The sequence below is a fragment of the Chrysochloris asiatica genome, unplaced genomic scaffold (assembly GCF_000296735.1).
Source record: "Chrysochloris asiatica unplaced genomic scaffold, ChrAsi1.0 scaffold00138, whole genome shotgun sequence".
NCBI classification, from domain to species: domain Eukaryota; kingdom Metazoa; phylum Chordata; class Mammalia; order Afrosoricida; family Chrysochloridae; genus Chrysochloris; species Chrysochloris asiatica.
In genome coordinates this window covers 7,204,287-7,228,125 of record NW_006408656.1, presented here as the reverse complement: position 1 = coordinate 7,228,125, position 23,839 = coordinate 7,204,287, and the positions used below count along the sequence as shown (strand labels likewise).

At 51.0% G+C, this 23,839-nt stretch overlaps 1 protein-coding gene across 2 annotated transcripts; it reads left to right on the top strand.

Annotated features, from left to right (window-relative positions):
* Positions 1–6: 6 nt before the first annotated feature.
* Positions 7–23,458, top strand: ASIC1 (acid-sensing (proton-gated) ion channel 1). 2 transcript variants are annotated; one of them, XM_006870063.1, is made up of 12 exons: positions 7–90; positions 940–1,317; positions 1,962–2,157; positions 17,986–18,136; positions 18,793–18,920; positions 19,211–19,361; positions 19,742–19,798; positions 20,234–20,387; positions 20,813–20,904; positions 21,547–21,626; positions 21,712–21,816; positions 21,954–23,458. In XM_006870063.1, the coding sequence occupies exons 2-12, from the start codon at positions 956–958 to the stop codon at positions 22,056–22,058; spliced, it is 1,581 nt and encodes a 526-aa protein (XP_006870125.1). In that variant the 5' UTR covers positions 7–90; positions 940–955; the 3' UTR covers positions 22,059–23,458. The 2 variants fall into 2 exon arrangements, with proteins under 2 accessions (XP_006870125.1, XP_006870124.1); XM_006870062.1 differs by lacking the exons at positions 7–90; positions 940–1,317; positions 1,962–2,157 and adding an exon at positions 14,482–15,123.
* The last annotated feature ends 381 nt before the right edge of the window (positions 23,459–23,839 follow it).

Genomic DNA, 23,839 nt, shown 5'->3' with positions numbered 1-23,839 from the left:
ATGAGCCCCTCGGCGGCTCGGCGCTGAGCCCGCGTCCGGCCCGCGCCCCAGGACCCGCTGCCGGCTACCGGCTTGCCAAAGCCCCCTCAGGTGGGTCTCCGATTTCCCTTCCTTTGGCCGCGCGGCTCCCCAGCACCCCGCACCGGATCTCTTCTCCCCTCTGGCTTTCCCCAGCTGCTGGGGCGGCGCGGTGGTTGGGGCGGGGGGCTAGGGCCGGGCCGTGGAGGGGATCTGGCTGCGAAGAGAAGCTGGGCTGGGGGTGGGGGTGGGGGTTGCGTCCGGGGCGGGGACAACTCGCTGTCATAGGGAACCGCCCCCCCCCACCCCATTCGGTCCACCTCGGGTCCACTCCACCCCACCCCTAGCCCCCGCCCCAAACATACACACATACTGCCTGCGCCGACATGAGAACTGGAGACACCCGCAGGTGAGGACCCAGGCTAGGCCCCTCCCCAGATGCATCCCACTCCCTGGGGGCAGGGTTCTGGCCCAGGTTTAGTTAACGGAGGGGACAGTCCCAGGGACACCATTGACCAAGGACTCTTGACCCCAGGTTCATCCCATCTAGGGGAGTTTATGTCTCCAGGATGGGGTGGACATTCCTGTCCCAGAGTAACCCCACATCTGGAGGGAACTCCTCTGCCTGCCCGCATGTGGGAACATAGGGACTTCCCTCTCTTCCTCTGATGACTCCCCTGGCTTGGGAAGCTTTTTTCTGGGAGAGAATTCTCTTGGCCTGATCTGACCCCTACCCTTTACCCCTGCATTTGGAGGAACCCTGTCCTGGGAGTGTATCTCTCAAGCAGCACCTCTGGGCTCACACCGCAGGGCAGTATCCTGCCCCAGAGGCAGTGACCTCTGGAGACAGGGAATTCTGGATGCATTTGGAGGGACCCCATCCCAGGACAATGATAGACTCCTCCTCCCCCCCTCCCCCAGGGTCCCCCTGACCAGGATGGAACTGAAGGCCGAGGAGGAGGAGGTGGGTGGCGTCCAGCCCGTGAGCATCCAGGCCTTTGCCAGCAGCTCCACACTGCACGGCCTGGCCCACATCTTCTCCTATGAGCGGCTGTCACTGAAGCGGGCGCTGTGGGCCCTATGCTTCCTGGGCTCACTGGCTGTGCTGCTATGCGTGTGCACGGAGCGTGTGCAGTACTACTTCCACTACCACCATGTCACCAAGCTCGATGAGGTGGCAGCCTCCCAGCTTACCTTCCCCGCCGTCACACTGTGCAACCTCAACGAGTTCCGCTTTAGCCAAGTCTCCAAGAATGACCTGTACCACGCTGGAGAGCTGCTAGCCCTGCTCAACAACAGGTGGGCTGTTCCTACCCACACTCCAGCCCTACTCCTGGAGATGCATGAGTCCCACCTCCCTAACCTACCATAGATCAAAGCCAGCCCTGCCTTCCAGCCCTCCCCAAACCTGCAAGTCACAGAAGAGGAGTTGGGATCCTGCTGAGCACCCAATTAAGGGGTACTCAGTCTCTGCTCCCAAATATTTTGATCACAATCCAAAATATCTCTGCCCCTACACAGCCTGAACTGTGAGATGCTGTCACCGGCTCTGGAGTGACTTTTGTTTCCTTTCCCCCTACCCTACCCCTATGTCTTGACCTTCTCCGCACTCCAGGGATGGGGACGGGGTGGACCATCTTTAAAGTGTAGAGACCATAATATAAAAAAGCCATAGTTTCTGCCTTGATCTCTCTGCCCATTCTACCCTTTATCTGTGCTCCCTCTTGCCCATGTCCAATCCCTGGGCAGCCTCTACAGACCCTCCTGTCTTCTCAGCCTTCCTATGGCAGCTCCTCTAGACATGTCCAGCTCTCCTTCCTTGGCTGAGCCCAGGCCTGATCCTTACTTTCTCCTCCAAAGTTGGGTGTGGGATGCTGGAGACCAAAGGGTGGCAGGAACCAAAAGTCATGCTGATTTGTGCACTGCTCACCCCTGGGCTCCAGGTATGAGATACCGGACACACAGATGGCAGATGAAAAACAGCTGGAGATATTGCAGGACAAGGCCAACTTCCGCAGCTTCAAGCCTAAGCCCTTCAACATGCGCGAGTTTTATGACCGTGCAGGGCATGACATTCGCGACATGCTGCTCTCCTGCCATTTCCGAGGGGAGGTTTGCAGTGCCGAAGACTTCAAGGTGGTGAGTGAGTCCCCTGATATGGGCCATGCATCAGCCTGGCCCCCAGAGGAGTAGGAAGAGGAAGACACTACTCTGGGAGAGGGAACTTTGTCTGCCTCTGATAGGAAGGAATGTTGCTCAGGACAGCCATACCTTTGTTTGCTTGGTGTGAGGGCCTGACCTCAGCCTTGCATCTATGATGGCAAGAAAGAACCTATCACATATAATACACACATACACATACCCCTGTACCTGATCAAGCATACCTTCTGGGCACAGGTGTCAGAGCCAGAAGTAATGGTGGGTAGGAATCAGCCTTGTTAATTTGCTCTGAAGTCTGAGGTCCAGCAACATCAGCATCAAGTCTGGGAACCTGAAGGAAAAAGCAGAATTTCATTCCCATTACCCCACTCCCAACTGAATCAATCCCAATCTACATTGTAGCAGATCCCCAGGTGATCTGAAGACACATAGTTTGAGAAGCACTCTGAAACATGGGAAGTAAGGGAAGATCTCTCTTAAATAAATAAGTCATGCTCTGTGTGTCCACCCTTCTGTACATACACACACAGAGTCTAGTTAGGCTTCACACACTCAAACCGCTCCCCCTCAACACACACACACACATACAGGCCAGCAAGAGCCACAGAGTCAGCCTAAGGGAGGGGAGACGATTCAAGCTGCACAGTCATGGCTGAACTGGAGGTTCAGTTTCGCCTCTTAAGACAGAGATGTCCCACAAACACCCCAAGCCCCACAGATGGGGCTGTCTCAAAGTGAGCACCCCAGGGTGTGGAGTGGCCAACTTTGACATCTGAAGTGCCAGATGACCTGAGCAAGATGCACAGGTTCCTACCAAAGGGTGAGAACCAGGTGGAAGCTGGAAGGAGAAGAGAGTTGGGACCATGTATAGATAATAACACCAAAGGAGAGGATGGACAGGCTGTCCCTCAATCCTCTGGATAAATTTGTGAGTAAGGTAGAACCAACCATATTCTGTCTATTTTATAAATGCTCAGGCTGAGTCACAGAGAGGTAAGATGAGTTGCTCAAGATAAAATAAGTTGCATATAGCTGTTTAGTGAGAGATTCAGTATTAGAATTCCTATATTGGTAAATCTGAGTCCACTTCCAGTTTCTTTCACTACTCTTTCAAAACTCACTGTCTCCAAGCCCCTCTTGTACAACATGCCTATTCCCAAATCTCTACTCTCAGATCTCCCCTTCTCTCCCTGCTCATTTTCTTCCAAACCTGAACTATATTTGTTTGTGTAGAAAGGTTGGAGCCGTGATAACGCGTGGTTTTTTCTGCAGAGATTACACAGGAGTCCCCAGTCTCGTTAAGGCTTGTTCTGCAAACCTGTATCATGAGTCTTTGTCAGTTGAACTAGACAAAGCTTGCACAACCATACTACTTGCTGAGTTAAGATGATAGGGAGGATAGCTTGGATGCAAGTACAACTTCCTTACCTCTTTTCCTTCTTCACAGAGGATTCTCCAGAGACTGAGACCAAGTGGGTTCCCAGGCTCACCCACCAACTATGTTCTCAAGAGTAGTAGAACTGTAGGTGAAAGGTGAAGGTGGAAGAAAAAACTCTCCCCAATCCCAAACACACTTTAAGCTGTAGGCAGAAGGGACCTCCAGGAGAGATGCAGAAACCTCATTATCTTGAATGGTTTGTAGTGTTGGATGAAGGAGAGAGAATTGCTTGACTCAGTCTGGGAAACTATTAAGGTATAAGGTTTCAACTGGTAGTGACCTTGTGCACAACAGAATGAAACACTGTCTGGTCCTACACCATCCTCGCAATTACTGCTATGCTTGAGCCCAGGTTGTGGCCACTGTGTAAGTCCATCTTATTGGGAGTCTTCCTCTTTTTGCTGACCCTCTACTTTTCCAAGTATGATGGCCTTCTCCAGAGACTAGTCCCTGCTGATAATATACATGTTCAAAGTATGTAAGATGAAGTCTCAGCATCCTCGCGTCTAAGGCACGTTCTGATTGTACTTCTTCCAATTAGTCTATACAGTTAATCTATAGAAAGTGCTCAGTTGCCCGTTCTGTGTCCAAGAGGATTGCCAATGGTAATGCTCAGGCATGTTGGTTCATCAGTAACAGAGATACTAAAATGTGATGGGCCCATGTTGTTTGAGGGGACAATTCTAAGTAGCCAGATAGAGATAAAATTGCTTCACAATGTGCTGGAGTAATCCTCAGGCTGGGTGATGGAAGGACAAAGAGACACATAGGCCCAAGTGTGGCACTTCTTGGTTCTTAGCTGTCAGGGAAGACCAGGTTTTCCCTGTTTCTCAACCCATGTCAAAGACCTGACCCTGAAACTGGCTAGATCCATTCCTCTCAGACCCTCTTCCTCCCTCTATCTTCTCTGGTTGACCTCACTGGCAGTCCCTTTCCATTCTTCTCCACCCAAAAGGTATGTTCCAGCTTCCATAATTGGGGCCTAGAGTGCCCCCCAGATGTACTTATGAATCTAGCTCTACCACAGGGGATAAACTGGTGATCAGAGAGTGTTTGACCAGAATCCACCCATCCTCAGCCCAGATGTGCCTGGGTCAGCTTGGAAGGGTGGGAGTGAATGTGGGGAGCTTCTGCTAAATCTGAGGGAAACGGCTTTCGAAATCCTTTGGGGCTGAAGAGGCAGAAAGGCGGTGGGAGGCATATCCCCACAGCAGTCCAGCTGGGTAGACTTCAGTAGCTCCATCCTAAATTACCAAAAGAGCTACCAAAGGCTCAACCACAGGGCCCCTTCTTCCCTATCCATCTCCTTTCCTTTCTGGTGGGATGCTTGGTTGCCAGGGCAACAGGGTCTGAGGTTCCACTGTCCCACCCCACCTTGAGACCAGCCAGGCCAAGACAGAGCAGGGGTTCCATCGAGGAGGGCTGGGGGCTCAGCTGTCTGGGCAGGGACGGGGCGGGGGGGGGGGAGTGAACACAGTCGCAGCTGGTGCCAGTCTCCAGCTGCACCTTATCAGTCCCTGGCAGTGGGAGCGGCAGATGTGGCTGGAATGTTGAGCAGCACCAAGGGGAGGGGGCGGCAGATGGTTGCCCAGTCTGCCCTATGCCACCTCCCCTCCTCCAGCTGAGACCCAGAGTCTTTGCATAGGGGAGAGAGAAGTAGGAGGATATCATTTCTGGACCCTGGAAGAGAAGGAAGGGAAGGACAGAGAATGGAAATCCTGGGACTGGGTGTCCTGTGTAGATAGCAGTCTCTCTCAAATTTGGGTGGAACTAAGGGGCTGGTGGCAGGGGGACAGGAATCCTGGCAGGGCTCTGGAGAAGTCCCCCCAGAGCCTTGGAGTGGGGACAGGAATCCCCCAAAGGGGAAGTGGGCTGAGTGGCACAGAAATCCCCTTAGGGCTATCTACTTGCTCCTACCTTAGGATGCTGACATGAGAGGTAGGTATGTGACACAGGAGAAGGGCAGAGGTCATCTGAAACCCAGAAGAACCAGGGATTGGAGGATCCATGGAGAGCCAGGACCATCATGAGTCATGGGTCACCCCACCCTGAGGCTGAGTGATCTATGTTTGGAGTGGGGGAGGAAGGCACACACAGACTACAGAGGGAGTGCTTCCTGACCTGTGGGTTCTTGGATAGCCCCTCCTGTCTTATCCTTCTCATCTCTCCCTCCTTCCCAAGGAAGGATATGAATTAGATGTAGGAGGTTGGGAAAAGGGTATTGGGGAGATAGAGAGCCAGTTACAGGAGTCCAGAGGTTGAGGTCTGTCTCTTTCCCTCACAAACATACATGCCCGCACATCCTTTCCGTAACTCTGTTTCCTCTTTTCCCTTGCATCCCAGCCACTCTCAGCTCCACCCTTTCCCCAGATTGCCATCAGCTAAGAGGTTATGCTAAACTAATTGATCTTCTGGCCATGGGCTAAAGTAATAGGGAATTGATGTAAGTAACCAAAGTGTCTCTGGAGGCAGAGCCCAGAATGAAGGGGTGCGAAAGAGGAGCAATGCATCCCAGCTTGGACCTTACTCATCAGCCCAGCTTGTGGAGAACTAGCCCATTTGGCCATTGCCCTCAGTGTGTGGTCAGAAAGCCAAGGGCAAGGTTGTCGGTGGAGGTTACTTCTGAGAGGGCTTCCACTTAGCAGAAACCAGTTTCAGTTCTGAGGGTGGTGGTGAAGGAGACTGACTGTTAGGAATGAGGGGCTAGGGCTGGGAGAGTTGAGCTTCACTTTTTGAGCTCCACTTTATTCATTCCTGGAACAGACAAAAAAAAAAACAAAACTCCAAAGTGGCAAGCCCCATGCTGGGTGCCAAGGTACTGAATGGGGCAGAGCCTGTGGTTGCCCTCAGGGAGCTTAGAATTCAGCGCAGCACTCAGTGAGGCCCAGAACTGAGGGAGATGGGATGCTACTGAAGGAAGTGGTGGATCAAAGAGTAATGTGGTACAGATGAGAGGACTCTGAAATTCTAGGCATGGTCCTGAATTTGTTTCTAATCACCTCAGCCCAGATTCAGAAAATTCCAGTTTTATAGAATATGCTAGTGTCTCCCACCCCTACCCCACCCTCCCCAGCTAATGAACCAGCCCGATTCTCTACAGCAAGGAGCTCTGGTAGCGTAGTGGTTACGAGTTGGGCTGCTAACCTCAAGGTCAGCAGTTCAAAACTACCAACCGTTCCACTGGAGAAAGATGAGGCTTTCTGCTCCCTTAAAAATTTACAACCTTGGAAACCTTATACAGGGTCGCTATGAGTTGGAACTGACTCCACGGCACATAACCACCACATTCTCTACAGCATGAGTCATTTTCCTGGCTTTACCCATGCCATGCAGCCACAAGTTAACCCTCCTTTCCAGGAGTCTCTCTCTGGCTGAGAAACTTCCAGTTAGGACCTGGGGTGGAGACTCTGAGAGGCAAAGCTGGGAAGAGGCAACAAAAATGTTTCAGTAGAGGATGGGGCTGAGCATTAGGACTCCTGGGTTCTATTTTGGGCATAGTTCCATCTGGCTTCATTTCTCAGCTCCCGGGCCCAAGTTTCTATTTTATGGGGGGTGGAGGGGTGATGGCACTAAGCACATTGTTAAATTATTCTTTGCCAGAGGCCAGCCCCTCCTTCAGCCTTTAGGGAGGAGATTCTTTCTGAAGTTCTTGGACCAAGTCCCCTCCGGTCTGTGTGTATGATGGATGTATAGCACCAGCTTTCCTGGATGCATGTATCAAACATCTTCCTCATGGAAAATTAAAAACTCCGCATGAGACTGCTGTGTTCACCTTAAAGAAAGTTCCCTTGAGAAAGTATAAGGACAGAGACTCCAGCACCCTAGGCTTTCTAAGACCATTCCTGAGGGAGGACGAAGGCAAGTTGTGATCTTTCTGAGATCCGATGAGTTCTTGAGAAGAAAAGCTTTTACAACCCCTCACGTCTGCACCTTCGTGTGGCTGACAGTCCTGGGGGCCTGGGAGCTTTGGGCTGTGGAGCCTAGTTTTGTGTGTATTTAATTGGTGTGTTGCACCAGCATTCCAGGCTGAGAAGAGCCCTGGGGAAGAGACGGCTGCAGTGGTCTTGACCATGGACAGCGGCCAACATCACCTTTTTCCCGACACACTCACTGTATATGTACCCAAGTGTGCAAGCACAAGTGTGCACCTCAGTGTGTGTCCCAGGGAGAATGTGGATGTAGATGAGGAGGTGAAGTGGAAGTGTACGGGTGTGCATGGGGCTGACACAACATCACATGTGTGGCTGTGGGCGAGGGCTTGTGTGCGGGCAAACATCTGGTATCATGCAGAGCACATACCAGCAAAATTACCCTCTTTCTGTTTACATGTGAGCCTAACAATCCTGAGAGGCAGGGAAACATTAGTATCTTTGTTTGAAAGATGAAAAAACAGAGACTCAGAGATGCTATGCTATGTGACTTACCTGAGGCCACACAGCCAGTACATGATGGAGTGGGATCTTGACTTCAGCTATTCTAAGTCTTGTGTGTAACTGTGAGAAAAGGGGTATGTGTGGTGGAGAGGAGTGTTCTAGGCTTCTCAGCTGCCCATGCTTTGTGGTGAGGCAGGAAGGGAAAAGAAAGGAGGAAGACGTGAAGAAGCCTGTCCCCACAGCCTGAGTGCACCAAGTCTTCTGACCCTTGTGCCTTTTCATTGCACCATCTGGCTCAATCCTCACCATAGATGAACCCACCACTGGCTTTCCTTGAGGTGGCAGCAGCAGAGGAAGTCACACGACTGGGCAGCTCGGTAGCACACTGCATTCAAGATCAGCATCTTTCCATGGACCTGCAGCATTGCTGGCAACCCCACCAGTATTTTCCCAGGTTCTCCTTAATGACGATTAAAAGCGTCTCCACTCTGCTCAAACAGCTTACCTTCCCAGTGTTCCTTTCACTCTCAGCTGACAACCTTACTTCCTCCTTTAGAGAGCAAATAGAAACCTCAGACAAGTTCTCCACCACTCTGGGGATCAAACCCAGGGGGACCATCCATCTTACTTAGAAGAAAATCTCAACCTTTTTTTATCTTATCCCCTTCTGCCTTTTTAGGAACTTTAATGCCTCTCCCTCTTCAGAGTCAATTGTACCCTTTCAAATAGAACTTTCTCATTAACATGGAAACATGCTTAAGATTCTTAAAATATATAACCATAGCGACAGCTAACATTTATTGAGCACTTGCTATGTATCGAAGTCCCTGAGTGCTGCAAATAGTTTGTGCTTCACTCTAACCTAAAAGTTGGTGGTTCAAAACCACCCAGTGGCACTGTGTCAGAATGACCTGACAACCTGCTTCCATAAGATCATTGTTATTGTTAGTTGCTGTTGAGTGGATTCTGATGCCTGGTGACCATAAAGATTACAGTCAAGACAACTTTATGGAGCACTTCTATTCTGTAACGCATAGTTGTTAAGTGCTATCCAGTGGATTTCAACCCACGGCCACACTGTATAGGGTTTCCAGAGAAGCTGGTGAGTCATCCCAAATTGGAATCAATTCTATAGCAACAGGTTTGGTTGGTTTCTTTGTATGTGTTTTTCTTTCTTTGGGGTGGGGGGTGGGAGGCAGGGGATACAATGTATCAGGTTTGGGGCTAACACAAAGACCAAAACCAAACCTGTCTCCACTTCACCGCACCTTTCCAGCTCCCACCCTCTTTACTTCTTCACAAAGTTCTTAAAAGTACCTCTGTTTTCTTGTCTTTTCTCGCTCACTTATCCAGGCTGCTTTCTTTCCAGATCCCCACCACTTCTTCAAAATGGTTCTTAGCTAAGGCTTTTAGTGAACCCCGTGTTGCCAAATCCAGCAAACATTTTTTATCCTGGCTCTCTTAATAGCATTCAAAATAGTTGGCCATCATCTCTCTTTTAAACAACTGTCTTTCCTGACAACCATACTCTTCTGGTTTTATCCTGCTTCTAGCCCCTCCTCAGTCTCTGCCAGTGCATTCTCTTCCACTTGGCCATTAAATGTTGGCATAACTCAAGGCTCAGTCCCAAGCTTTAATCTTCCTTCAAATTGTAGGACTATTGCTTCATGACTTTTTTTTTTTAAGGTTTTTATTGTGGATTGAGTGAAAGTTTACAGGGCACATCATCAGTTTCACATTCAACCATTCATATGACTTGTTTCATTACATTGATTACAATCCCCTCCATACATCATCAGTCAACAGTGTTTCTCTCTATCCTCTTTGGCTTTTCTCCTTTTTGTGTGTGTTTGTGTGTGGGGGATGCTTCATGACTTTTTGAATTAGTATTACTTCTCTGTTAATATATCTTTGCATTGTGTGGTACTGTACAACGAGCACTGAACTGCTGCTGACTGCAAAGTCAGTGGTTCAGACTCAGCAGCCACCCCTTAGGAACCCTATACAGGATCCCTATGAGTCGGAATTCATTCAATAGCACTTAACAATAACAACAAGAAATCTTTGCACTGGTATATCTTACAATGTAATATTTTACATTGGCACAAAAATACAGAAGATTTCCAGCATCCTAGAAGCTTTCTTCAGGACTTTTCCTAATCACTACAGCACCTACACCAGTTAACCACAATTCTGACTTCTGTTAGTTTAATAAGTTTTGCCTGGTCTTGAATATCATAGAGTAGGTATATACTCCATATCGTATATACTCCTTTGTGTCTGTCTTCTTTTGCTTATGAGTATGTCTGTGAAACTCAGCCACATTGTTGTGTGAAGCAGTCCTTGGCTCTCTGTCAATGCTGTGTTGTTGTTGTCATGTGCCGTCAAGTTGGTTCAGACTCATAGCCACCCTGTATAGAGTTTCGAGGTAGTAAATCTTTGCAGGAGCAGAAAGTCTCATCTTTGTCCCATGGAGAGGCTGGTGGGTTCCAACCACCAACCTTGTGGTTCACAGTCCAGTGCTTATGTTACAGAGCTCCCTAAATGCTGTGTTGAGTGTTTTGTTGTTAAGTACTGTCACGTTGGTTCTGATTCATAATGACCCTGTATAGGGTTTCTGAGGAGCTGTTGGTGGGTTTGAACCACCGACCTTGTGGTTAGAAGTTCACGCCAGGACTTCTCACACCACGCCAGGACTTCTCAATGCTGTCTGTGGAGTATCTCATTATATGAATATACCACAATTTATCTATTCTACGGTTGCTAGACATTTGGGCTGTTACTAGTTTGGACTAGTATAAATAGAGCTGCTGTGAATATTCTTGTGCATGTCTTTTGGTTGACATATACATTCATTTATCTGGAATATATAAGTAGGAGTTATGGCTAAGTCATAGGGTAAGATTCTGTTTAGCTTTAGTGGATCCTGCCAAACTAGGCCTTTTTTTTTCTTTCTATTTTTTGAAATGTGATAGTTTATTCTTGGGCAGTCTCATCTTCACTCATGACTTCAATTACCATCTACACATTGACAACTGCTAAACGTATGTCTCAGCCCAACTCTCTCCTCTTAGCATCAGCCCCAGTGGCCAATTTCCCACTTAACATTTCCACTTGGATGTCTCAAGCCTCCTCAAAACCAGTGTGTGCAAAGCCAAATTCATCATCTTACCTTTCAAAGTGTTCCTTTACCTGTGTGCCTGATCTGGTGAACCGCCCAGTTATGCAAACCAGAAACCATCCCCAACAGTTGGTCTCCCTCACCTCCCTTGAGAGGATCTGCCCATCTTGCTTCCTAAACATCTCTCCAGTACACTCACTTCTCCTCCCACTTTACCACCCCACTCCAAGCTACCCCACTGGGTTGTACAAGGGTCACCATGAGACATCAGGTGAAAGCCATGAGCCATTTCACAGATGTGTCAGTGGCTGGAGTTCAGAAAGAGACACACAGAAAGCTGGAGCACATCAACTCACCACTCACAGCTGACAGTAGGTACTGGGTGGGTTGTGCCATGCGGAAGGGTTACATCAGGGGCAGAGAGCTCAGAATGGAAAGGATTTCTGTGTGTGTGTTTACTTGGACACCTCTCTCAGTGTCCTCTCTATACCTGGACACTTCCTCATCTCCCCATTAGTGTGAAAACTTTGGATTTGTGAACTGGAATTGAGATGAGGGTGAGAGAAACTGGTAGGGGAAAGAAGATGGAGTAGTATGTGTGTTTGTATATTTGTTGATCTGCAAAAGGGTTATGTGTCTGTGTAGTGATGTGTCAGTGTGCATTGTGGGTCTTTGTGTTGGGGGAATGTGCTGTCCAGTCATACCAAACTCACCATCCTTTGTGTGTATACCCACTTTTTCCTTTGGTGGGGGCCTCAAGCTCGGCAGCCTTAGTTCCTTCAGTCTGGAAGTCCAATCTGCTTCTACTTCCAGGACAAGTCTAAGGAGGGTGACAATGCCCTCTAGTGGGTACAGAAGGCATGCGCAGCCATAGCTTCCCCATTTCAAGACTCCGCTTGGGTCGGCTAGCCTTCAACCCAAGTCTAGAATATGCCATGAGAAGATGCAAAGGAGGCATACCCTACCCTCTGGGGAGCTTACAGTCTGATTGTTACAGTTGTTAAGTACCATCAAGTTGGTTCCAACTCACAGTGACCCTGTATAAGGTTTCCAAGGAGCAACTGGTGGGTTTGAACTGCTGACCTTCAGTTAGCAGTCCAGTCGTTATCCTACAACTTCACACCAGGACTCCTAGGTCTGGTTTGTTAATTGTTAAGTGCCACCAAGTCGGTTCTGATGCATAGCAACCCTGTAAAGGGTTTCCGAGGAGCAGCTGGTGGGTTTGAACTAACAACCTTGCAGTCCAGTGCTTATCCTACAGTGGGACTCCTAAGGTTTGGTAGTGCTGTTGTTAAGTGTCATCGAGTCAATTCCTCTCAAAGAAACCTTGTACAGGGTTTCTGAGGAGAAGCTGGTGGGCTTGAACCACCAACTTTATAGTTAACAGTACAGTACGTATCCTACAGCGCCACATCAGGATTCCTACATGAACATAGGGTCTTGAAAAATGAGTAGGAATTTTCCAGATGGCATAAACAAGCCTAGTGTTTGGAGAATGAGGAGAAGATCATGGTGGCTGGATTCTGGACTATAGGAGGTAGAACTGAAGGGTAAATGCTTTCAGCCTTGTAGGTGCTCTTGAGGGCTTTGTATTTTACCAGAGGTCCTGGGACATGAAACCTCTTTAAGGAGAATGGTCAGCATTATAAGGCCTGGACTGACCAGAGAGAGACTGTAGGGAGACTGGGAGACCAGTTGGAGGCTTTTAGGCAAGAGATGATGAGGCCAGTCTGAGATCAGTATGGTAAGGATGGAGAGGGGCCAGATTACCAAAACTCCTCTTCTAGGGCCTCTGTGTTCCTGGCAGCAAAACTAAGACCAAAGGTCCCATATCAGTTAGTTCTGCTATAACCTGGCCCCCTACCTCCCATCCTCCCCCACTCTAGGGTCTCTGCATGTATTTGGAGAAGTGAAGGTGTGGGGGACAGTGAAGAGGGAGAAAGAGGAGAGGAGACCTGAGTGGGGCTGTGGATGGTAGAGGAATGAAGATACCCAGGGGGCTGCCCAGGAAGGGTTAATCCACTTTTCCTCCCTCTCTCCCTCCCTCTCCTCCCCTCAGGTCACCTTCTCAGCCCTGGAGACTTGGCTGGTGGCTCAAGTTCCTCAACCAGTGGCCCTGAGTAATCAGAGCACACAGAGGGGCCATGGGCCTGGGGGTGGAAAATGTACATTGGGGGCAATACTGAGGAGTTTAGGGGTTTGTGAGGCTGAGGATTTGAAAGCACTTCAGATTGGTTCCCAGTACTCCCCCCTCCCCCATCTGTTTCTTCTACCTTCTACCCACCAGGGGAGAATTCCTCGAACTCTCCTGGACTGCAGGGGTGGGGAGCAAGCTGGGAGAAATTGTGGGGAGCTGCCAGGAAGCTTTCCAGCTGCAAGAGACGGGTTCCCTCCCCCCAGTACCGGGAACTGGCCATAAATGGGTCTGTGGTCAGCCAGAGACTTCTGCTAATGGAACCTGGGCTGCCCCACAAGCCACAGAAAGGAGTGGGGGTAGGGGACAGGCCTGGGGAAAATGACCTAAGTGCAGCTCTGCAGGGGGTGGGTGCTGACCTGAAGTAGAGCTGGTGGCCAGGGGCTGTTTGGAGGGAAACCGGAGTCATTTACAGGAAAGTAACTGGAAATAAACTGGGGACTGGAAAGTGATTGGAAGGGAATTGGAGGGGCTCAAAGAGATAATTAGAGGGAGACTAGGTCTAAAGATATATGGGGGAACCAGGGATCAGTGAACTAATTGGGGGGGGGGAGATTAGAGAAACTAGGAGTCTGAGCAAGTACCTGCAGGGTGTTGAGGGCATGGATAATCTAGAGGAAGAACTGGGCAAGGAGAGAATGAAGGAGGGGACCCAGAACTAGGATGAGGAAACTGAGGGAACAGATTACAGAAGAAAGCAAGAACATGCATATTGGGAGTGAGGGAGGGTTGTTGGGGTGTGAGGTCATCCTGGCAGTGGACACTGATGACTGTGCTGAGCCCACCTCACCTTGAGAAGATGGGGACCAGGAGCCCCCCCTCACCCTAGACCCTAGGGGTCCTCCAGGGCTTTCCATTCTGTCTTCAACCCTGTGTCCTGCTGGAGCTGGTAACAGGAAAGGGGCTCTGAGCCCCTCTTCCCCTCATCAGCCTCCCTTTCTCACTGCCATCAATTATTCATCAGCCCAGACAACTGCCCTCACTGGCAGAGCAGGCTGGTCCTCCTCTCCACGCCCCGCCCCGCTCCGCTTCAGCCACATTGCCACAGTCTCCTGGAGAGGAAGGACAGGCACAGAGACCTGGCAGAAGGGCTGGGTGACTGGCATCACATCTCCATTCCCACGGCACTTTCTCCCTTTGTCTGCCAATCCCTGGTGCCAGGAAGCCTCCGGAGAAGATGCCCATCCACATCTTCTGCTCTTTGTCATTCTCCTCTGAAGAGGAGGCCCCAGGGCCCTCAGGAGATGTTTGGGGTTCCCACCGAGGACACCACGGGGATAACTCAGAAGCTGAAGAGGAGGAAGAGGAGAAGGAAAAGGAGGCCAGTGAGGGGGCTCTCCCTGCGGACTTGGTGGCCTTTGCTAACAGCTGTACTCTCCATGGCGCCAGTCATGTCTTTGTGGAGGGGGGGCCTGGGCTAAGGCAGGCTCTGTGGGCGGTGGCCTTTGTCCTAGCACTAGGTGCCTTCCTATGCCAGGTAGGCGACCGTGTTGCTTATTACCTTAGCTACCCGCACGTGACTTTGCTAGATGAGGTGACCACCACAGAGTTGGCCTTCCCAGCCGTTACACTGTGCAACACCAATGCCGTACGGTTGTCCCAGCTCAGTTACCCTGACTTGCTCTACCTGGCCCCCATGTTGGGACTGGATGAGAGTGATGACCCTGGGGTGCCCCTTGCCCCACCGGGGCCTGAGGCCTTCTCTGGGGAGCCTTTTAACCTGCACCGATTCTACAATCGCTCCTGCCACCGGCTGGAGGACATGCTGCTCTATTGCTCCTACTGCGGGGGGCCCTGCGGCCCTCACAACTTCTCGGTGGTGAGTGGGGGCCCATTCTGACCATCACCTTCTGGGGCTGGTGACCATGTTTCTCCCTCAACTGGCCTACACACCCTCTGGGATATGCTCAGAGAGGCCTCTGCCAGAGCTGCCCAGGGGGCCTTGGCACTAGGCTGATATTCCCAGATCTACATCTGTACCATTCTCATGATTGGTATTCAAAATCATCTGTGCTGGTTGGTTCTTAGCTGCTGTTCTGAGGCCCTGGTGCTTCCCTGAATAACCTCCAGCATCCCCAGCCCTTCTCCAGACCTCCCTGGGATCCAGCAGGGTCCTAGGACCTTGCTCCATTTCTGAAGTCAATCTTGGATCTGTTGGTAGGTGCCCACACCTGACCAACTGGTAACTATTTTGACTGTCAATACCTGAACTGGAGCTGGAGTGGAGGCCTTCTGGTCTCTGGAGGTTCAGGGCCAGGAAGTAGAGGGGGCAGGGCAGTAGCCCCCACCTTCATGCATCTTACCCCTCACCACCCTGCCAGCAACTCCAGTAGAGGGAGCATCTTTAGTGGTTCTTTCTGTGCTCCCTCCTCAAGCTCCATGGTGTGTGTGTGTGTGTGTGTGTGTGTGTGTAAGGTAAACAATAGATTTTTTCCAAATCACTTCTATCCTAGCAGCTCTGACCCAGGGAAGTGGGCGCTGGGAGAGTCTGCCTCCCGCTCGACCCTCCCACCCAAGGACCTAGAGCCCTCCCTACTGAGGGACCAGGGCCAGCACCCCATCATCTCTGGAAACTTGCTTCTAGATCTGTCTGGCTTGACTCTTCTGCCCCATCTCCCTGACTCCAAGTCTTCCCTCCTCATCTTTTAATTCCTTACTTCACCCTAGAATGGGAGCAGGTAGGCATCATCATATCAGCGCATTGTAGACTGATTGCACACGGATGGGGCGTTTTAGCCAATGGACCTTAGGCAGGCCAAGAAATAAAAGAAGATGGGAGTAATGGAGGGTTCTTCTGGGCCCGAGTAGAGCAGACGCTTCTCACTCACAACCATTAGGTGGCGGCAGCAGCAAACCTTTGTTTAGCGCTGAGTAAGGGCTCCCAGCCAGCTTTAAGCACATGGTAGTGACGGTTGTGTACCATGGAGTTCATTCCTATTCCTAGTAACTCTAAATAGGGTTTTCGATGTTTTAAATCTTTATGGGAGGAAGCCTCCTCTTTCTCCCGAGGAGCAGCTGGTGGATTCAAACTGCTGACCTTGCAGTTCGCAGCCCAACACCTAACCACTACGCTACCAGAGCTCCTTTTAACTAGGTTGTTGTTGCTGTTGTTTATTTGCCGTGGAGTCGGTTCCGACTCATAGAGACCTTGTACAGGGTTTCCGAAGCTGTAAATCTTTACAGGAGTAGAAAGCCCTCATCTTTCTCCTGCAGAACAGCTGGTTTCAAACTGCTGACTCTGAGATCAGCAGCCCGGTTCATAATCACTACGCTACCAGAGCTCCTTATTAACCAGGTTAAATCCCGCAAATCTCCAGGTGAAATGTAACGACTGGGTGTGTGGCCAGCTTTGGAGCCTGTGGATGAATGATCGAAGAACTGTGGGGACTCAAATTTCTCTCAGACTCTCTCAGGCTATCTCAGGACTTCACCCACAAAATGGGAGACCAGAATGTTTTCTTTTGGGGAGGAAGAGTAGCAGGAGCTGTTCCACAAGTGGGGGGGGGGGATGACTTGGTCAACCCACCTCACACCCACCTTATTTGGGTCAAGACTATTTCCTAGCTTGTCCTATCCCCACCCCCTGCTCAAATCTTCCCTGAAAGATCTCACCAATGACTCGCTTTGTGGACTTTGCCACACAAGGTTTAGAAAAAGACCTTGAAGAATTGGCTCACTTCTCTCTATGGTGCTGTGTAATCAGAGCTGTGGCAAGGTCTGCACTGAGGGATGGAGTGAGAAAAAGTTGGGGAGACTGCCCCATGGCTGAAAGCCCTTTTGAAACACCCACACTTCTGTTAAGGGATGACCACATGTGTCATGCTCCAGACAGTCAGTCCCCAATGCTGGGTGAAGTGGTGCTAGGATGGGCATGGTCCTTGGCATGGCAACTGGGTCTACTCTGTGGCTCCCGTGACTATGAGACAATGATGAACACAAAGGGCTAATGGCTTAGCTTGGCTTGGGTGATGGTCTTGAGAGAGCAGGATTTCAGATACCTGGGGTGAAATCCAGGAGAAGAGGTGAGATTCTCAGAAGGCCTTGTGAGCTCAGGCTTGAGGGAAGGGGTCCAAGGAAGAGTCAGGGGTCTGGCAATGATAGGATCTTAGTAAAGGAGCTGTACATGTCATGGTCTTGGCAGGGAAAAGCTTGCTACTCAAATAGTTCAATGAAAAGACTTTAACAAAGTTAAAGTTGTAGGCAGGGTTAAGGAAACCCATGACGGAGGCTGAGGCACTGTCAATAGTGGGAAATAGCTGCCACCTATCAGCTGAAGGAGCACAAGGAGGAAAGTGTTATGGCGGGAAGCTTATTGCCAGGATCTATAGACACTGAGGTGAAGCAGACGCTGAACTACAAAAGGGTGGGGCTAGGCAAGGACAAGTGCCCATTCTCTCTCTCTCCTGCCATCCTCTGATTCCTTTCTGATGCTTCTCATTGGCCAAACCCAACTAGAAGCCCATCAGATGGCAAAGGAGCTCAGGTGATGTACCCCACAAGGATCAGCTTTCCAGTACACACAACAGGGCAAAGAAGGGTGGAGAATGGGAGAGGGGCAAAAATAGAGAATGAGGGGGAATTGATCCTAGAGGGTTTCAAGATTCTAGCAACTGGGAAGTCCGGGGACTTGGTGGGTATGGGATGCTGGCAGGGCTTCAGGGTCTCCACTATTCCCCAACAGGTCTTCACGCGGTATGGGAAGTGCTACACGTTCAACTCAGGCCGAGATGGGCGGCCAAGACTGAAGACCATGAAGGGTGGGACGGGCAATGGACTGGAGATCATGCTGGACATCCAGCAAGACGAGTACCTGCCAGTATGGGGGGAGACTGGTACGGCATTCTCCTCAGGGGTCCCCTGGTCCTGGGCTCCCTCGTTCATGGCTCCTGGACCTAGCCTCAGCCGGGGCACTCCTGGGCTCCACTGTGGGGCCAGAGGCAGAGCTCAGGTTGTCCTCTTTTCCTCCCAGTATCTCACCATCTCTTTCTCCAACTCTACCTGTCTTCCACACTCACATCTCTTTGGTTCCCCCTTCCTGGCTCAGTTACTCTCCAAGGTAACCAGCCATCCTCTTCCATCAGCGGCCTGCCACTAGCTCTATAAATAACTCCCTCTCTACTCAGGCTGCCTGCTGTCTGTCTGGACTCAGGTGCCTTGGGGCAGAGAGAAATAGGGGAGAAGGGAAGAAGGGAGGGAAAGAGATGGAAAGAGTCTGAGGCAGTCATAACCTACTAAAAAGAATGTGAACCCCCACCCCTCTGATGTATAATGATGTATAACAGAAACCAGGTAAGAAGGATGCAAGGGGTCATTGAGCAGCAGGGGGACTGGTGGACCCAGAAGGAGGTGGGGGATGGGATAGTATTCTATAGACCTCCCAGCCCATTGTGTGCTGTGCTTATTCTCAGGAGATACAGGATGTCTCCAGCTCTGAAAAAGCCTCGGGAGCCCGAATCCCTCCCAACAGCACACACCCTCATTCCCACAGATGAGACATCCTTTGAAGCAGGCATCAAAGTGCAGATCCACAGTCAGGATGAGCCTCCCTTTATTGATCAGCTGGGCTTTGGCGTGGCTCCAGGGTTCCAAACTTTCGTGGCCTGCCAGGAGCAGCGGGTGAGAGAGCCATGGGGTGCTGTTCCCAGGGTGCACTGCTAACGGATGACAATGGCATGGTGGGCGATCAGTAATGGGAGGGACAGGGGAGATGGACTTTGGGTGGCCAGTTGGCTAGTCAGAAGCATAAATAATCTAGTGAAAGGGAATGCTCTGTAAACTCTGAGGCCTTCAGAGCCTGCAAATGGAGAGGGGAAAGGACTCCTGAGTTCTGAGTCTTATCAGAGAAGCATATCAAGGTGACTCAGGAAAAGTCCCCACACCCCCCAGCTCCCTGGCTCTCCCAGCAGCTCATCTACCTGCCCCCGCCCTGGGGCACCTGCAAAGCTGTTACCATGGACTTGGATTTCTTCGACTCCTACAGCATCACCGCCTGCCGCATTGACTGTGAGACTCGCTACCTGGTGGAGAATTGCAACTGCCGCATGGTACACATGCCAGGTCAGGCCAAGATACTCCAAGCCCAATCCTGAGGCCCCTTATCAACTTCCCATGTACCAACCTTCTGCCAACAAGGAAGCAAAACCAGCTGGCTTCTCTCCACCCCATTTCTAGCCCCATTCCATACCCATCTGGCTCTTGTCTCTCTGACCTCAATTCCTGCCTGTACAGGGAGGGATTAAGTCCACAGGAATGAGTGGGAAAGGTTCAAGAGGGATGAACTGGGTTGGAGAAGTGTGAGGAGGTGGGGAGTCAACTCCAGGACAGACTTGGAACTGGCTAGTCTTACCTTCTCATCCTCTGCAAGCTACCACCTTGTAGACCTGTATTACTACTACCACTACAAGAGCTCTTCAATCTCTACCCTCCACCACCCGTAGGGGATGCGCCATACTGCACTCCAGAGCAGTACAAAGAGTGTGCAGATCCTGCTCTGGGTGAGTGCCCTGCCCTGGACAATTTGGGAGGGATGCAGGTGCTAAGAACTACATGCACAGGTATCACAGACCAAATTCTCAGAGACTTCAAATAACTCCTGGACCACCCTGTATCCCAGCCTTGACTTTATTTAGCAAGCCTGTGAATAGCATCTCCAGAAGACCCCTAGGAAAGATAACTTGGGGTCATCTGGGAGGGACCCTTACCCTCACTCATTAGCACCTCAGCTGGTGGACCCTGGAGGGCCCTAAGGGAATGAAATACAGATTAAGAACTATCCATGGGGAGGCTAGGAGACCCATCAGCAATGGGTGAAGGACAGGGCAGGAAAAGACCCAGGGGGCCTTGGGCAAGGCCAGGATGTGCATGGTGGGAAGGTGCTGGAAGACTAAGAGCTCCACTCAACTGGTGCCTCCTACCTGGCTGGGACACAGACTTCCTGGTGGAGAAGGACCAGGAGTACTGCGTGTGTGAAATGCCCTGCAACCTGACCCGCTATGGCAAGGAGCTGTCCATGGTCAAGATTCCCAGCAAAGCCTCAGCCAAGTACCTGGCCAAAAAGTTCAACAAGTCTGAGCAGTACATAGGGTAAGGGCTCTGACTGTGACCTTAAGCTGGGGACTGTTGAGGGTATATAGGGTTTGATGGGAGGCAGGCAGGACAAAGCTGAGATGACCTAGGGAAGGCCTAAAGAGACTGGAGTGGGTATAGAGGAAAAATCAAGCCACAATAAGCAGGGGAAATCACCTTTCTCCCATTCTCCCTGCTTGGTCCCCTGTCTTCATCCTCATTGTTGTAACTGTAATCACCTCACACTTCGCAGTGTGCACAGGGTCTTTTTTGTATAGAACATCTTATTTTACCTTCAACAGCTTTACAAAGCTGGTATTTCCATTAGCATCTCACTTTATAGATTTGGAGCTTGAGAAAGGGTTAATTTGCTAAGATCACCCAGCTAGGAAGGGGCAGAGATATGACTTGAACCTAGGTCTCCTCCCCCAACCCCACTGCAGGGAGAACATCCTGGTGCTGGACATTTTCTTTGAAGTCCTCAACTATGAAACCATCGAGCAGAAGAAAGCCTATGAGATTGCAGGGCTCCTGGGTGAGCTGCTGATAGCACCTGTCTCCTTCTCATGTTACGGACTTGGCCTGGCTTCCCACCACCCAAAGCTCACCTCTGTCACATGAGGCTCCCCTAAACCCCCAGGGACCTTTCCCACAATCCTGTTGCCTTGGTATCTGGTAAGGAGAGGGGGCTGAACCTTCTCTTACCCACCCACTACCATCGAGTTGATTCTGACAAATAGTGACCAAGGCTGTAAATATCTATGGGAGTAGAAAGCCTCATCTGTCTTCCAGGGAACAGTTAGTGGGTGTGAACTGCCAACCTTGTAGTTAGCAGCCCAGTGCTTATCCTACAGCACCACCAGTGCTCCTTCTTCTAGGACAAAGTAGAAGAGACAGACCTGTGGCGTGAGCCCCACAGGGCAGGGGTGGAGGTGGGGATATTTTACATGCCCTTGAAAATTGACTCAGGAACTAAGAATGTTCAGTTATTTGGTAAACAATGCCTGAAGTAGTACCTGTTCGTTTTAGAAAAATGCACCAAAGCATAGGGAAGGAAAAAACCCTCCAGAAGTTGGCTTTGTGCCCCTTCTTGTCAGCCCCCTTGCGAACAGACCTGCCCACTCCTGTCGTAGTGAGCCTTGACCTGTCCCCACTGACCTCCCTGTCCCTCCTGCAGGTGACATTGGAGGCCAGATGGGGCTCTTCATTGGGGCCAGCATTCTCACGGTGCTGGAGCTCTTTGATTATGCCTACGAGGTGAGTTGGGGAGGGCATCGAGCCTCAGGGCCATGGAGATGCGGGGCCACAGGGTGCCCACTCCCACCCTGCCCCTCCGTTACAGGTCATTAAGCACAAGCTGTGCCGTCGAGGGAAGTGCCAGAAGGAAGCCAAGAGGAGCAGCGTGGACAAGGGTGTGGCCCTCAGCCTAGATGACGTCAAAAGACACGTGAGGGAGCAGGCGAGCAGTGCCTTGTGGCCCCGCCCCTTACTCGCACCACCCCAGGACCTCCCTCTACTTATCTCTTTTGCCTCCTTTACATGGCCCTTCTGATACCCAGTTCCTATCCTGTGCCCTTCCCCTAGAATCCGTGCGAGAGCCTCCGTGGCCATCCAGCCGGTATGACATACGCTGCCAACATCCTACCTCACCATCCGGCGCGAGGCACATTCGAGGACTTTACCTGCTGAGTCCTGAAGGCCACTGTACCAAAGGCCTAGCTGGGGAGGGTCCCCTCCGCTGTCACTCATCTGTCCTGGGGACTCACCCCCCACTCCCAGGATAGCTCCCTACTCCTAGGCAGTCCTTTTCTCTTGTCTGTGGTGAGGAAGGGGTCTTGACCTTAGAGACTTCTTCCTGCCACTGTTCCATTCTTTTTATTTTTAACAAAACTAATCTAAAAGAGACACTAAACAGAGAGAAAGGGACAAGGGACCTCAGGCTGTCCTCTCTGTCCCATGCTGCCTCCCCCGCTCCCAGCCGAATTCTGTCTGTCTGGCTGTCTGTCTTCTGAATGTCCACCTACATTTGCTGCCACCATTCACCAAAGCCCCCTCCCAGTGAGGGGTTGAGGGGATCTCTGGGGTCTATATTTTGTCCCAAACCAGAGAATGTACTATGAGGGGGAGGGCTAGTGGGGGGGGGCTTCCCCAGCCTTAACAGACCCTCTTAGCCCAGTGACCCACCCCCAACCCCAAATCTCCAGGCAGGAACTCCAGGCAGTCCCATCCCTTCACACCATGTGGAGTCCTTAGGGGGTTGGGCGGGAGGATCCCCTGAAGTAGTAGAGACAGGCAAGGTGTGGCCCTGATGCTGTGGGCACATCCTAACACCTACAAGCTCAAGCTCACCCTCACCCCAGAGCTATAGCTGCTGGAGAGAAATTTCAAGAGGCAACCCTCCTCTACCGTCCCATAACAGACCCTGCTGGTTGGCTTCCAGCACGGGGAGAGGGGCACTGGTGCCTGACCTCACTAGTCCCTCTCCCAGAGGCCCCTGCAGAGGGCCACATCCATAAATTTTCTTATGGAACTCCCCCAAGTCCTCTTCCCCAACTCCATTTGCTTCTCTCAACAACCTCATCTGCATTTTCTATTTCTATATGATACAGACTCTATATTGCTATATCTCTGTATATACTTTCCCTCAACCTTGTCTGTCTCCACCCCATCCCCTCTTGTCTCTGTGAACCATCCCCCTCTTTAAGTTCCCCCTTCTGTGTCTCAGTCCCCTCCCTGGTTTCTGAATGCCTTCGCCTGTATAAAGAGTTGGACTCTCTCCCCTGGTGTCTGTACTGTGTACACACATCCCTCTGAGAAGCACAAGGAGACGACACGCGCATTGTAACCTTCGCACTGTCTCGGTGGCAACATAAAGGAAGCTGTGAATCACAAGCTCTGCCTCTTTCTGGCCTCACCCTCTCCCCCAACCTGGGTGCCCTCTGCCTTCCCTGCAGCCTTAACATTCCCCTCCCTTGCTCCACCTAACCCAATGTCCTTTGTTTGGCTGACTTTGGCCTTGCCAGGGAAGGCGTTGTTACAGAGATAGCCCCTACCCAGGGGATGAAGACTGCATTGGACACTAAACCAAGGAGAATTCATCCTGAGCTGGCAGCCAGAGTTTCAGAGACAAAAGGGAGCTGGGCAATGGGGTGCTGGCAGGCAGAAGGGGAGGCCCTCAGTCAGTGTCCTTTCCCTCTTTTCCTCAACTGATACCCAAGCCCACCACTCAGATTTTCTGATGAAGTGGGATCTGGTAGTGGGAGGAAAGAGACAAGCCTAGAGAGGGAGTTGAAAGCTCTGCTGTTCTTCCCTCCCTTTACATGAGACAAGTGAGAGGAAGAGCCTGCCTCCCCAGTCATCTTACAGGGTATTCTTCCCAGGCCAGAGCCCCTACTCCTTTCTAGGCCTTTTCTGCCCAACTGTTTCTGGTCTCCAAACCTAGGACAGGATCCATGGGCAGGCCACCTGTG